General features: G+C 40.1%; 1 protein-coding gene across 5 annotated transcripts in view; it reads left to right on the plus strand.

The window, feature by feature from the left end:
• Positions 1 to 13,572, plus strand: part of LOC144515515 (protein diaphanous homolog 3-like) — a 197,974-nt gene that overhangs the window by 106,007 nt on the left and 78,395 nt on the right. For all 5 annotated transcript variants that reach the window (XM_078246442.1, XM_078246461.1, XM_078246451.1 and 2 more), the window contains 2 exons: positions 7,508 to 7,632; positions 11,377 to 11,541. In XM_078246442.1, coding sequence (XP_078102568.1) covers positions 7,508 to 7,632; positions 11,377 to 11,541 — 290 coding nt within the window. The remainder of the gene's footprint in view (positions 1 to 7,507; positions 7,633 to 11,376; positions 11,542 to 13,572) is intronic.

Below are 13,572 nucleotides of genomic sequence, written 5' to 3' on the forward strand. Positions count from 1 at the left end.
CAGGGCCTTGCTGAATATTCACAGATTTTATGCAAATATCACCAGTTAACATGATCAACAGCTAAACTGGCACACCGGCCCTGAGGAGCGGTCGGCTCGGCGCCTCTCAAAATCTGACGAAAATCTTTTAAACTGACCTTTGTCGATCAAAAAAGACACTTTTCGTTGAACTGTTTTCGTAAAATACGAGATTGTATTCAGAACGAGACGCCGTTAGAGTCTGTTTTGAATTTCGGGAGCAGCAAGAACCACATGACGCATTTCGTCCAATCAGCTGCCATGTGTTGCGTTCGTCACGCTCATCCCCCTCGTCGTTTCCAATAAGTGTTTTAACATAGGTGTCGAAAGAGGGCACTACGGCAGTAAGTGGTTAGTGCACATTAACAGTGTACTGACGAACCGTGCGACACACACACGCTCCGAACCGAGACAAGTGAACAGAGCGGTTCGGATGTTTTTTCATGAACCGTTCCACCCCTAATTATTACTAATATGCATAAACCTCCATGCTGCTATTTTGGTTTCCTGCCTGTGTCAACTTAAGTTCTTTAGCTCCCTCAGTGCACACAGAGTTTTGTCCACTCCCACTCAAATCAACATCCCTGGCGATGTTTACTAGCAGAACTTTGCCAACTGGTCTTTGAGCAAACAAAAGGCGTACAAACGAGACACTTTTTTTTCTGTCTGTCTGAAACTCACAAAAGCTACCCTCTTTAGCTCTGGGTTACATGAGGAAAAATGTTTGTTATCCTTTGTTCAACTTGTTTAGGCAACTGAGGGCATGCTATTAAAACTAAAAACTTTTAGATATTTAGAACGCTTTGGCCTCTTGTTTAAGGGTGGCCATTAAGCGCTATCGTCTGACATAAACATAAGTGATGGTATGGACAATGGCAGAGGTAAATGATGGGAAGGTTGAGCCTAATGAAAAAATAATGAGCTGTGTGGGTTGTCCAGCCATAAAAACTACTGATCATGTGACATGTTAACATTTTAAATCTGTTAAGTTTAACCCTTGATCCATCAGCATCTAGACATAACAAAGTACTTTTTACCAAGTTCCTTAAACGTATCTTAGGGGTGAGACTGGGTTCACAATATCACTGCACCCAATCACAGTGGTAACGTCCAGCATGACCAAAGAGATTCAGTCAGTGAAAAAAATCAATTATATTCTATATAATAACACAAATTATAAACCATTGATATCAGATTTTGTTTTAATATTTGCTTGTTTTGGCTGTATTTGAGCAGTAATGACAGATCCAGGTGTTAAAGGATGTGGTTTGGAGAGCTTAATGCATAAACAGAATGGCCTTCCTAGACAGAAATGGAGCATTCTTCTTCTTTATTCTTTGGTTTTACTTTGAGCTTCACTCTTACCTTTCTACTTTTGTGACTCTCTGGGAATTATTCTTGGGTTAGATGCTTGTTGATTCTGTAAACATGCATTGTATTTTACCAGTTTTTAGTGTTTAATCTATGATACCCTCTGCTCAGCTGCACATCTGTTTGATACTTACATTAATCCTTAGCTGTAGCACGTTTACAAAAGTTATACGTTTGTTTTTCTAGGGAATACTTCATGTTATGTCTATTGCTCAGAAGAAAAACAATAGACTGTTTTAATGTATTTTAAGTGTCTTTTTACTTTAACAAAAATTGACTCCTTTCTGTTTAATTTCACGTGCAGGCATGCACACAAACACGCATACACACAAACGCTCAGACACGGCTCTGAGTTTGGCCGTTGTATCTCGAGTATGGTAAAGGTCACAGGCAAGCAGGGACAGACTGGGTGGTCAGAGGAGACTTGGTCATGTTCTTTGTTCATATTGCCATAGGCAACTCTGGTGTGTGTATGTGTACGTGTGTGCGTACGTGTGTGTTTACGTAGATTTTACCCACTGTCCCGGTCCCAGCAGGAGGAGAAAACACAGTGAGGATGAAATGTGTGACTTTATTGTTTGGACTCTTTCTCATAAGGAGCCCTCGAGGCTCCTGTTGAGTTTTTCATTTGTTCCAACTTTGCTGCGTGTCCACAGGCCCTTCGCCAAGACTCTTAAGTACAATGGCGAGAGCAATGGAAAGCACAATCCTAGGATCTCTCGTCAAGCTTTGTCCACCTTCTTACCTCATTGGCCTCAAGCTGAGTGTCTGTTTGCATCCACATAGATGTAGTGCTCTTTCTACGTGGCAGTCTTTCTCTCTGTGTCTGTACTAGTGCTGTTTGGAACGAATTCCGAAAGTCGGATATAATTGAATAGTAAAAAAATCAATACTATTCGAATGTGATCGCCCTCTTCTCATGTCACGTCTGATGAACAATAAGTTATGGCAGTCAGAAACACAAGGCATTGTGAGCTAACGTTACGTACCGAGTAACGTTAGTACAGGGGCGAGTGACAGGCTGCGGCTGGAAATCGGAAGAAGGATGGGAAATAATTTTAACATGACTTTAAAATCGACATCCACCGAGCCAAAATGCTTATGTTATCAATAAGCTCGTTCTGGTTTCCTAACTACGTCGTGAGTTATAGGAGCTTAGCTGGGAGCTTCATGGAGACAGCTAAAGTTTGTGTTAGCTGCCCTACAGTCAGAGTTAGCTTCGACTTCATACATATATTACCTTCTAACAGCTGCATTCTCAGTAAAGTGACAACCTGCAAGAAACGGGTTGCTTTTAAATCACTAAAATGGTAGTGACAGCACAATTTGGCTTAGTTATCGATGCCGTTAGCATCGTGGCTAACACTATTGTTAGTGTTACTCAGTTCATGACAAATCATTTCGGCTGTGCTTTCTAACAGGATGTCATTGTGCTAACCCGAGCAACGTTAGCCTTTACAACAGAGCCGCTTCACTACACTACACTCTCTGTTGATTTGTGTTGTGTCGCTGTGTGCTCGCGGTGGACAGAGAGCGGCGTACCAGAAATGCAATGCGCCTTGACGTAGGTCCCCTTCAAGGCGAGGCTAATGTTAGAAGTCTCTCTAGTGAACAGAACGTGTAACAACAACCACATGCTTATAGTGGCATTGACAATGCATAAGCCTGAGTAGTGTAGTACATATTTGTAACGGGCTGCTTATGACTATTAACTATTCAAATATTTAAAAAAATTAACAAATGGAATTTGAAACGTATTCTAGAGGAAGACTGACAGCTCTAGTCTTTACTATTATGAGATGCATACAGTAAGTGTCTCATCTCGCCATATCTAGTATTCAGACACACAAATCCCATTTCCTCTTTGTAAACCATGCTCTTGAGTGGCTTCTTTTTCATCAGGCCTGTCAGCCATTCGGGACGCCTGAACACACATTAAAAGGCTGCATTACATTCATAGGCACTAACCAAAGAGCTTACTTGAGCATGAAAACGGATGGATAGAGGTAGCAGTAATGATTTGTGCTTCTTTTGCAAAAGCCTCTGTCTTTTGACTGTGTGTACCACAGCCTTCGTTTCCCCCATTGCCAATCCCGTCTGTCATGGAAGCAAAACTGCAGCTTAGTTCAGGGTTCCTTTGTGTGTGTCTTCTTTTTCTGCCGCTCTCTACGTTTCAGCACTACATTCATTATTTCTCCTGACATGGAGAAGCAGTCCTCGTATGCTGCTGCCTCTCATTTTTCTATGTATCTATCGATGTAGCTATCTGTCTGTCAATATATCTTTGTGTCTGTCTTTCTTTCTTGTTTGTGTCTCTAGCCGTGTTTCCATAAACGTATTTTTATGCGCATTTTGAAGTATTGCATCAGAAATTCGATCAAACTTCAATAAAGCGTGTTTACGCTCGCTTGAGGTAGTTTTTGCCTTGGTCGAAAAAATGTTGATGCGCTAAATGAGATATGGAAATGCCATTGCCCAATAAATTCTGACGTGGTGGATATTTAACTCAACATGTCTGATAGGGTTGGGCATCGTTTAGATTTGAACGATTCTGATTCCAATTCCGATTCATCCTTTCGATTCCGGTTCTTGACGATTCTTGATTCCGATTCTTTGAGGGGTGGAGTTGAAACGGGTCACATGCCTATTTTCACAAATAAGAGGAAAGTTTTATTTTGAGTAAAAATGGTGGTTTGCAGTTTTACTGCTTTTTCAACGTAAAATAAAGCCACATTAGAGCGCTGCTTACTGTGCTCCAAGGCTGCAACACAACAAGCGCCTGGCCGCTTCGGAAACCAAAACTTGCGCATATTAAATTGGGAAGCGATGATCAGATTTGAAACCAAATCCTCTAAACGATTCCAAGTAGGAATCGGTTCTCGATGCCAACCCTAATGACTGATCAGCTGTTTCTGCTGTTGGTGTCTTCCCAGAATTGCATTAAATTGTCTTGTCTGGTAAATACTATCTGACATGAAAGAACATTTAAAACTTGCCTAATTGAAACAAAGTAGATGGGTTATATGGCCAAGGTGCGAAGCCTATACTGCCAACTTCTGATGTAACTGTGCTTTGTGTAGTCTAGTTTATTTGCTCCAAACCAGTTGATGGTAATGTGCCTAATTTGCATTTCTTTTTTGCAACAATTCAAAAGTCTGCGTGAAATTCGCTTGACAATTAAATGGAAATACAACGTCTCTGTTTTTGGTCTATCAATCTTGCTCTTCTACCCTTTTCTACTCTATTTCTTTTGTCCTTCATCACAATACACAGCAGGCAGGTTTGGGCAATTAGGGTAGTTTGTTTTGTGGTACTTGGTGCTTGGTGAAATCAGACAAACATGGAGACACCGTCTTTCAGCAGCAGAAACACTGCTTACTTGGAAATGTGTCTGCATACATTTTATTTTGCAAAGACAGAAACTCTGTTTTGGTTCAGTTTCTGTTCAAGGCTTGTGGCCCTGAGGAGTCATTAAGGAGTAATAAGAGGATACAACTATATTGAGATGTTTCTTTAAAGTGCTTGTGTTATGCTTTTTGGCTTTTTCCCTTACCTTTATTGTGTTATATATCTTTTGTGCATGTTATAGGTTTACAAAGTGAAAAAGCCCCAAAGCCAGAAAACACTGCTCCAAACAGCTCTATTGTAGTCCAGCCTTTACTTCCGTGACAAACGTAATCGCCAATGTGCTAGTGTGGCACGCCCTCATAGTCTGCTTCTGACTGGCTGGTTGCCTTAACCTAGCTACTGCGCATGGGCCACTCCCAACAAAGATGGGAGTGCCTCACTCTGTAGCTAAAACAGAGAGCTCAACACACAGGGTGAAAAGAGAAGCTGCAGCAATGTGCAGTTTGACAGAAATATGGTGTTTTTTGAAAATTAAACTATGTAAACCTATTCTGGTACAACCTCTAAATAAAATTATGAACCGGTAGATGAGCATAATATGAGCACTTTAATATGCTGTTCAAGCTTTGTTTTGCCACATGCAGTCTGAGCGATGAGCCTCAGGTTGATACACTTGCAATTCAATGACCTTCCTGCTCTTTCTGTATGTAGTAGGTGCTCAGCATGTTAAGGGGAATGCACCAGAATCTCTTGCTTTACGAGTCCCCAGCTCCCAGCCTCTGGCACCATCAGTCTAGTCACACTTGTCTGTCAGGCTTTGGCCTCAGGAGGCATATCTGCATTTTTCTTAATTTCCATACATCAAAGGGTGATCTATAGTGGAGCTCTGTGTGTAGCATTGCGATTTGTGAGTGAGTATGCATGGTTGTGTGCGCCACTCAGTCTCATTTATAGCACAGCAGGTTGGCAGAGTAATAAAAGGATGTCAATGGGGGATTTGACCTCTACAAATATTCCAATTATTTTTCTTCTAAAACATCCTATATCTGTCTGCAACCCCTCTGGACCACAGAAGCATAAAGGCCCCACTGCTCATAAAAATCACTCACGTTTTAACACACAGAAAGAAAAAGCAAGAGCAGAGTGGCCAGAGAGAACAAAGAAGAAATGGAAACACCCTTATATGTTTTGTCTCAATCTCTTCTTGTCACCGTACCTCAGAGCAATTATTTCAAAATTCCTAAGTTGTATGCGACCGTTGTGTGTTTATACAAATCAGTATCATCTGTGTTGAAACACATTTATGTGTTTAACAAAATATTCCAGCTGCTCTACTCCCACTCCTGGTCAGTCCCAGGCAGATTTTCTCCTGAAGCATATGCCTCATTTTTTTTGTTAACTTTTTCTTGGTCAGATGCCCCTTCACCTGGGGGAGCCTCATCAACAAACGCTTGCAGCTTTGATTGTCAATCCATCAAAAGAGGAGATCTGTCTCTGTTTTGCTTTCTGTCCCTTCCCTTGTCTTTTCTCAGTCAGTGCATCTCTGGGCTTTAATCATTTTGCAGTAATGTTCCCTTCCCACATTGCAGTGCTTTACTTTTAGTTTTGTTGTTGTTTTTTTGGAACTTCGATCATAGCTTTTGTGTTTAATGCTGTTTAAATGTAGGCTATTAAATGGCTATTTAAAACATATGTCCGGTAGTTGTTCTATATGGCCGGAATTCTGGAAAATAATATTTAAATAATAACATATTGTCCGTGGGAAAAAAAAAAAGTCTTGCCTAAACCCTGACTCCACCACACTTTTTAAAAAGAAAATGTACAACCTTGGCTACTGCAGATTCATTTATTAAAATATTTGTAGTTAAGATGTTGGATTGAACCAGTGTGGTAAGTGTGTGTGTGTGCTTCCAAGACAGTGTGTTCCCATCAGTAAATGGGGTTTAGGCTACAAATTCAGCGAGAAGCTTAGCTGCATTGAAGTTCTCTCTCTTTTTTCCCTTTTAAGTAAAGCATGTATTAGGATCAAGGGACATTTGAAACTACTTAAAAATAAGCAGCTTATGCCTTTTTGTCAAGCAGGGTCTAATCAAGGTAATTTAAGCCATATGCTATATTCAGTGACTAGCTTAAAGTGTCAGCCATGACCAACTTAACAGAAAGTTAGGCTCAGTGTTCCCCTGCTCCCCCACCTGTTGACAGGACTAAAAACGGAATGAGGGGCGTAGAAAGATATCTACTCCAGCAGCCATTTTCATACATCAATCTGTTACTCTGCTTGTCTTACTAAAAAAGCCACACATACAGTTTAAATATATGAGCACACATAGCAGACATTTGTTTTCACTACAGTAAGTGTGTCAGTAAAGGCATTGCATTCTTAGAAGTTAAATTGTTAACGACATACACATAGGCATATAAAAGGCAAACCAAATAATATCCCTTGATGTTTATTTTTTCCTCAGTCATTGTTTATTCCCATGGTGTGTCAGGCACAGTGTGAACCCACAATAACCATGCTTTGCAATTGAGCTGCCTTCTCTCTCATTTTCCCTGTTATTTTCTGTATGTTGTTTTTCTCTGATTCTTTCAGAGCCTCACAATAACAATGCATTTTATTGCACCTGTAATTGAGTTGTCATCTCTGTCTTTCACATTTCCTTGGCACGTGGGTGTGTTTATGTGCTGTTAACAAAAATATATATATGTGTGTGTGTGTGTGTGTGTGTGTGTGTGTGTGTGTGTGTCGATATATGTGGGTGTGTGTCAGTGTCTGCAGAGAATCTGGAAAAGAGCCTCAGGCAGATGGAGATGCAGCTGCTGCAGCTGGAGAGAGACCTGGAGACTTTCTCCTCCCCCGATGACCTCAACGACATGTTCCTCACTAAAATGGCTATATCCTTTACACACGCACATGCATTCACTCACCAGTTCGGGGCATTATTCAATGAGTTTACTCTGATGAATCAAACAGAACAAAAGTTGAACACATATCCTTAATTAAATACTCAGGTTGTGTTTCATTAGTTCCCATCACCTTTCAACTTAGCTTTGCAAAAGTGACTCTACACCTCTCCTTTCAAATGAAACATTTTCACCACTTTGTTTAAATAAGGACTATCCACAACACATTGCAACTCGCTCAATAAAATAAACCGTAGAGGTATAGAGGTATGCTGTTAAAACACAAACAAAAGGGAGGCAAAGAGAGTCCTCGCATACTTGGTCCTATACACAGGTTTTTGTACCAGTACCCCTCTCAGCTCTATCTTTATAGGGTACACCTAAACTTGAACATGAAAGTGAGAATTGGGACAGAGCATTCTACTACTTTCTGCCATTCTCTTTCACAACGTCAGTCATTGTTGTATGTTTTTGGAGATGGAACAAGAGGGTTGTAATGTTTCATTCAATTGTCAGTTTATGATAATTAAACAAAAGTGCTAAATCACAAACACATGAATACACGATTTCTCTTCACTGTTTAACTGACCTCTTTGAATATCCAGGTCCATTTGTTGACATCTGTCCATGTCTGTTTGGCAGCTGTGTTAATTATTCACTGTCCTTTTTGAGGTAGTTCAAGTGAATCAGGTTGACAGGCATGTCTCAGACCAGGTGTGTGAGTGTGTGTTCAATAATACACCCTGCACCTAGCCTCCTTGATGTAGTTTTGATCGATAGCCTTGGGGCTGGGGCACTGATGGCTTGTGCTGCAGTAGTTAGCACAGAACTTGAGTGAAACACAGAAAGGTTCACTGAGAATGGATTTGACAGCTCAGTCTTTCACTACCTTGCTTTCCAATTCCAGGTGCCCTGCACAAAATGTCTAAGTTTAGCAACACTGATTAAAAAAAAAAAAAATCTGAAATCTTACTGTAAGCTTCTAATAAATTGAAAATGCTGAGCGTCAAGGCCCCCAAGTTTCATAGAGACCAAAAGTCAGCTTGACACACACGCACCACTGTGTTGCTAACCCCATATTTTATATAAAATGTAGTGTCTTGGGCTGCTCAGATGTTGTATTCACCGCAAGACCATCCAAATGCGAACCTCACACTCCACACTGTGCTCATGCTTGAATCCAACACGCACAATGTAATGGTAATCTGTGATCAACGTTTGTTGGCTGAGACAGCAGAACCACTACAGTTTTGATTGGTAGCCTAATTAATGGTCACAACCTGTATGTACAACATGGAAGTGAGATCTGACCATCATAACGTATAGTAAACGTGACTTTTGTGCACCTTTAAATTAACTTGAATAATTCCCGTAAGAATTTTGGATTACATTACAAGTGTTATATGTAATTGTTACAGTTTCATTTTTTTATTGTTGTACAGAATGGTTGTTAAGAAAAAAAAAAAAAGAGGTGTACTAACCTCCACAGCAATGTTTTTGACTCTGATTCTGAACCTTATTCCTTTATTAATCTACACTAAAAATGTGTTTTTTAATCAATATTGACAAGCCATGTTTGTATAATCAAGGACTTTTGAGTAAATTTTGAGTGGACCCTTTTTATAGTATTTCACATTAGATAACACTGACCATTACTGAACCTTACTCAGTCATATCTTTGAAGATCCGCAGTCATCCTGGCTATGATATATCTAAAATAGATCAAAGGCAAGGACATTTGCTCGTTTTATTCTTGAAGTTCCACCGCTCATCCTGAAGAAGCCTCATTAAAGATGATACAATCATCACGTTAAAATTTCACAAATGGCGGCTTTACCTGCAGCTGATGAAATATGCTGGCGACATTATTCCAATTAGCAAAATCTACAGTCACCAGCTAAACATGAGAAGCCTGGAGTGTCACATTGGTGACATTAAAAAAAATCCATTATCAGTTCATGTGCCACTTGAGTATACAGTTACTGTATTATTGGTCTAGTGTTAGACTTCTGAATGTGAGAAGGACATTTGATGGAAAAGGTGGGGGAAAGGAGTAAAGGATCAGTAGGAAAGCAAGAGTGAGCAGATATTCTTGAGCTGCAGTGGACCACTGATTTCTTCGGAATAGGGAAATGTCAGGCGAGTGGGAACAGGTGGAGGAGAAATATTTTTCACCGCAGGATACCTATCAACACTGGCTCTCGGTTATTTCTTCTTTTCTCCCTCTCTTGCTTTCCATCACCTGTTCAGGCTTAAGTCATACGTCTTTCCCCCAGATCCTGGCTTGGAAAGATATTTCTGACAAGTCAATCTGGAAACGGGGCCTATTGAACAGCATTTACCCAGCTGGGAATAGGTAGTCCCATCCCCAGCCAACAGGTCCATCAATTGAGCTATAATGAAGGGGCTCAATAGGAGTCAGAAAGGCTTTGTGATAAAACACACACACACACACACACACACTTACTTTTCTGCCATGAGAAAAGGTTGTAGGGGTCATTAACAGGACTGCTGCTTCAGGACACATAATTTAATGTTTTCATTGATTTGCACATACAAATACCGATACTTTTTAAAAGGAGGAGATTGATTCAAACTGATTCTAACCTACATTTACTTTTTTCATGGATCAAAAGTTTTATCAAACAGTGTCATTATGTGGAAAGAACAGCTCAGAATATGCTTTTGTAAATAGAAAATAAAACTCAAAAGAGCTAATATTATATATAGCAGTATATGAAATTATCTTTTGAACAGCTAATCCATGCTTGCTAGAATACTACATATAGCAAGTATTGTCTGCATGATGACTAGTAGGCAGGATGTATATTAGTGTTCTCCCTTTCCCTCTCACTTTGCTCTGACACTGACAGGTTTCCAGCTTATGTTGACACAACCATTACCTATTTGTCCTCATCCACACACATCCACAAACGTACCAACATAGCAGAACTGTCCTTTGCTTTGCTAAGTTTAACCAGGATGACCTTTTAATGCTCTTCAATCTTCTGTGCTAGACAGTTTGGGCGCAGATTACTCCACAGGCAATCTTAAAATGAGTGATATTTTGCTTTAGTAGATCTCTTTGCATTGTAGGATGTATCCATGTCCGTGAGGAACTGCTCTTGACACGATTCTTGGTACATTTTGAGATGCAAGGACATGTTGGTCCGCACAGTGGAGAAAAAGAGAATTGTCAGGGTTATTCAGCCTAAAAAGCGTAAGCAGACCTAGACTGTGCTTGCTGCCACATTTGGCACAGGACCAGTGCCAGGAGCACAGTTAAATGCAAATATGTTATCTGCTGTGTTTACATTGACTGTGAAATTAGTACTAAAAAAACAGATTTTATTATTATTTCAGATAAATTATCATCTGATTGGATGGTCTTTGAATTGATAGTGTGGATTTTGGTCTCCTTGTTTTCAGAGTAGAACATATTCTTTTTATTTAGGTTTGTATTTAATATTGTGCATGTCAAATAAACCAACACACTTTGACAGCAGCCATACATGTGTCACATATGCTGTAGGCTTCAGGGGGTTTATACCAGTAAACACACTGCAGTGGTAACCTGACTGACAGTATCAGAGCTCATAATGCAAACTTCACAGTTTCCCACTGACAATCTGTTTTCCGGCTTTAGATCATTACGGCAACAAATGTGAATGCTTTCTGTTGTTTTTTTTTTTCTGCACTTCCTGATGTGTTGGTGACCTTGACCACAACCCTCACAGCTTCAGCAAGGTTGCCAGGGAGCAGTATGGCAAGCTGGTGATAATGCACAGCAATATGGAGACGCTATATCAAAACATGCTGGAGTACTTTGCCATCGACCCCAAGAAGACCTCTGTGGAGGAACTGTTTACAGATCTCAGCAACTTCCGTGCCATGTTCACTGTGAGTACACTGTACTGTAGATTAGGGCTGGGCATCGTTCAAAATCTTTCGATCTGGTGCCAATTTCGATACCTCAGTTTCGATGCCGGTTCCTTAACGATACTTTTTTTGATACCATATGTTTTAAAATCCATTTCAACATCAACAAAAATACATTAAACACAAAACTTTTATTTTCTACCTTAATTGTGAATCAAAACAGTTATCAAAATTAAAAAAATCTGGTAACACTGCTCACTCAGAGTAACATTAATAAAACTGGTTGTGCATTTCGATAGGGGTGCGCCAGTCAGATACTCAGGATTGGTATCGATCCAAACTTGGCCAAAATTAACAAAAACAGAGAAACCTTTTTGCTACAACATGAACATATTATAAATAAATAAACTAATTACATTGTGTACAGGCTAATATTAAACTAACTAAAATGCAAAGGAATGTAAACAAAGACTCTTACGATTTGGCACCTGGTCGCTACGTTTTTATAGAGGTTAATGCTAGGGGTAGCCTGACAAGCCAGAACTCACCATTGACGGAGCTCAATCCGAGGGGCGGGATAAACGATTATCTTTCAAATTCTCTCTGCATGCAATAGGATAGCAACCAGGCAGAGCAACGAAGAAGGTAGCAGAGCTAGTTGATAGATTAAACTTTTGCCGTATCCGGTCGGCAAAACTCCAAACTTCCTTTTTTAAGAATGACTTCAGTGCCGTTCTTTGTTCTTTTCTCAAAGAAAAGGTTAACTACAAGTCTTCCAGAAGACCGCTGTTCCCAGCAGCAGCAGCCATAAGCCCGCCTACCGACTCTATACACGTTCTGATTGGCCTGACCAGAGTTTGGTTTTTCCAGCTCACAAGCCAACGGAGAGTGCCTAGACCCCCCTGGCTGCAAATTAAATTTTCTGCCGCTAGGGTGCGTCTACATTTCTAGGCTATACAATTCAGAAAAATGTCACGATTCGATATTGATTTTTAGGCTCAAGATTCGATTCAAAAACGATTCTCGATTAAAGCGTAACTCTCGCCAAAATGCAACCTAGGGTCTTTTTGTGAATGTACCCGAGTCAAACTTTCGTTTAAAAGCATATTTAGGACTGAATCACATTTAAGATTAACCGTATTCTCGTTTTTCGGTCAAATGGCCTTTTGAATGGGAGTCCTAGGGGCACTTTTATGCTAGCCTCAAAATAGCTATTTTTAAAACACTAAGAAGGCTCGACACAACATGAAACTTTTCTCGATGTATCACCAGGGTCTCTGCACCTTAACGAAAGCACTGACAACATTGTTTGTGTACCCAGAGTTTACTGAAAAGGTTTGAACAACTCACCATAGGTCTTGTTGTTTCCGGCTGCTACCACCTCAGCAGTCAAAACGAGTCGATATCTGAATGCGAATGAACGGACTCCATATGAGGCTCCTTTTTCAACTACGAGGTCAATATTATTTTTCAGTAACGACAAAACAAGAAATTATCCGTGCATTTATATGGAACTAAGCTTTAGGAGCTTTCCATCTTTACTCTCCTCCCTGTTATGTTGCATTCGGAAATCGATTGTTTTTGACTGATAAAATGGCTGCGGCTGGAAACAACAAGACCTACGGTGAGTTGTTCAAAACCTTTCTTTTTAGTAAACTCTGGGTACACAAAAAAATGTTGTCAATGCTCGAGTTCATGTGTAGAGCCCCTGGTGATACTTGGAGCAAAGTTTCATGTTGTGTCGAGCCTTCTTAGTGTTTTAAAAATAGCTATTTTGAGGCTAGCATGAAAGTGCCCCTAGGACTCCCATTCAAAAGGCCATTTGACCGAAAAACGAGAATACGGTAAATCTTAAACGTGACGCTTCCGTCCTAAATATGCTTTTAAACGAAAGTTTGACTCGGGTACATTCACAAAAAGACCCTAGGTTGCATTTTGGCGAGAGTTACGCTTTAATAAAACGATTCACAGTATGTAAATTTCACGTGTGATTGCAGTAGACATACAATTTCATATATATATATATATATATAGAATTGGTAGAACTTGAAT

Source organism: Sander vitreus, chromosome 1 (genome assembly GCF_031162955.1).
Source record: "Sander vitreus isolate 19-12246 chromosome 1, sanVit1, whole genome shotgun sequence".
NCBI classification, from domain to species: domain Eukaryota; kingdom Metazoa; phylum Chordata; class Actinopteri; order Perciformes; family Percidae; genus Sander; species Sander vitreus.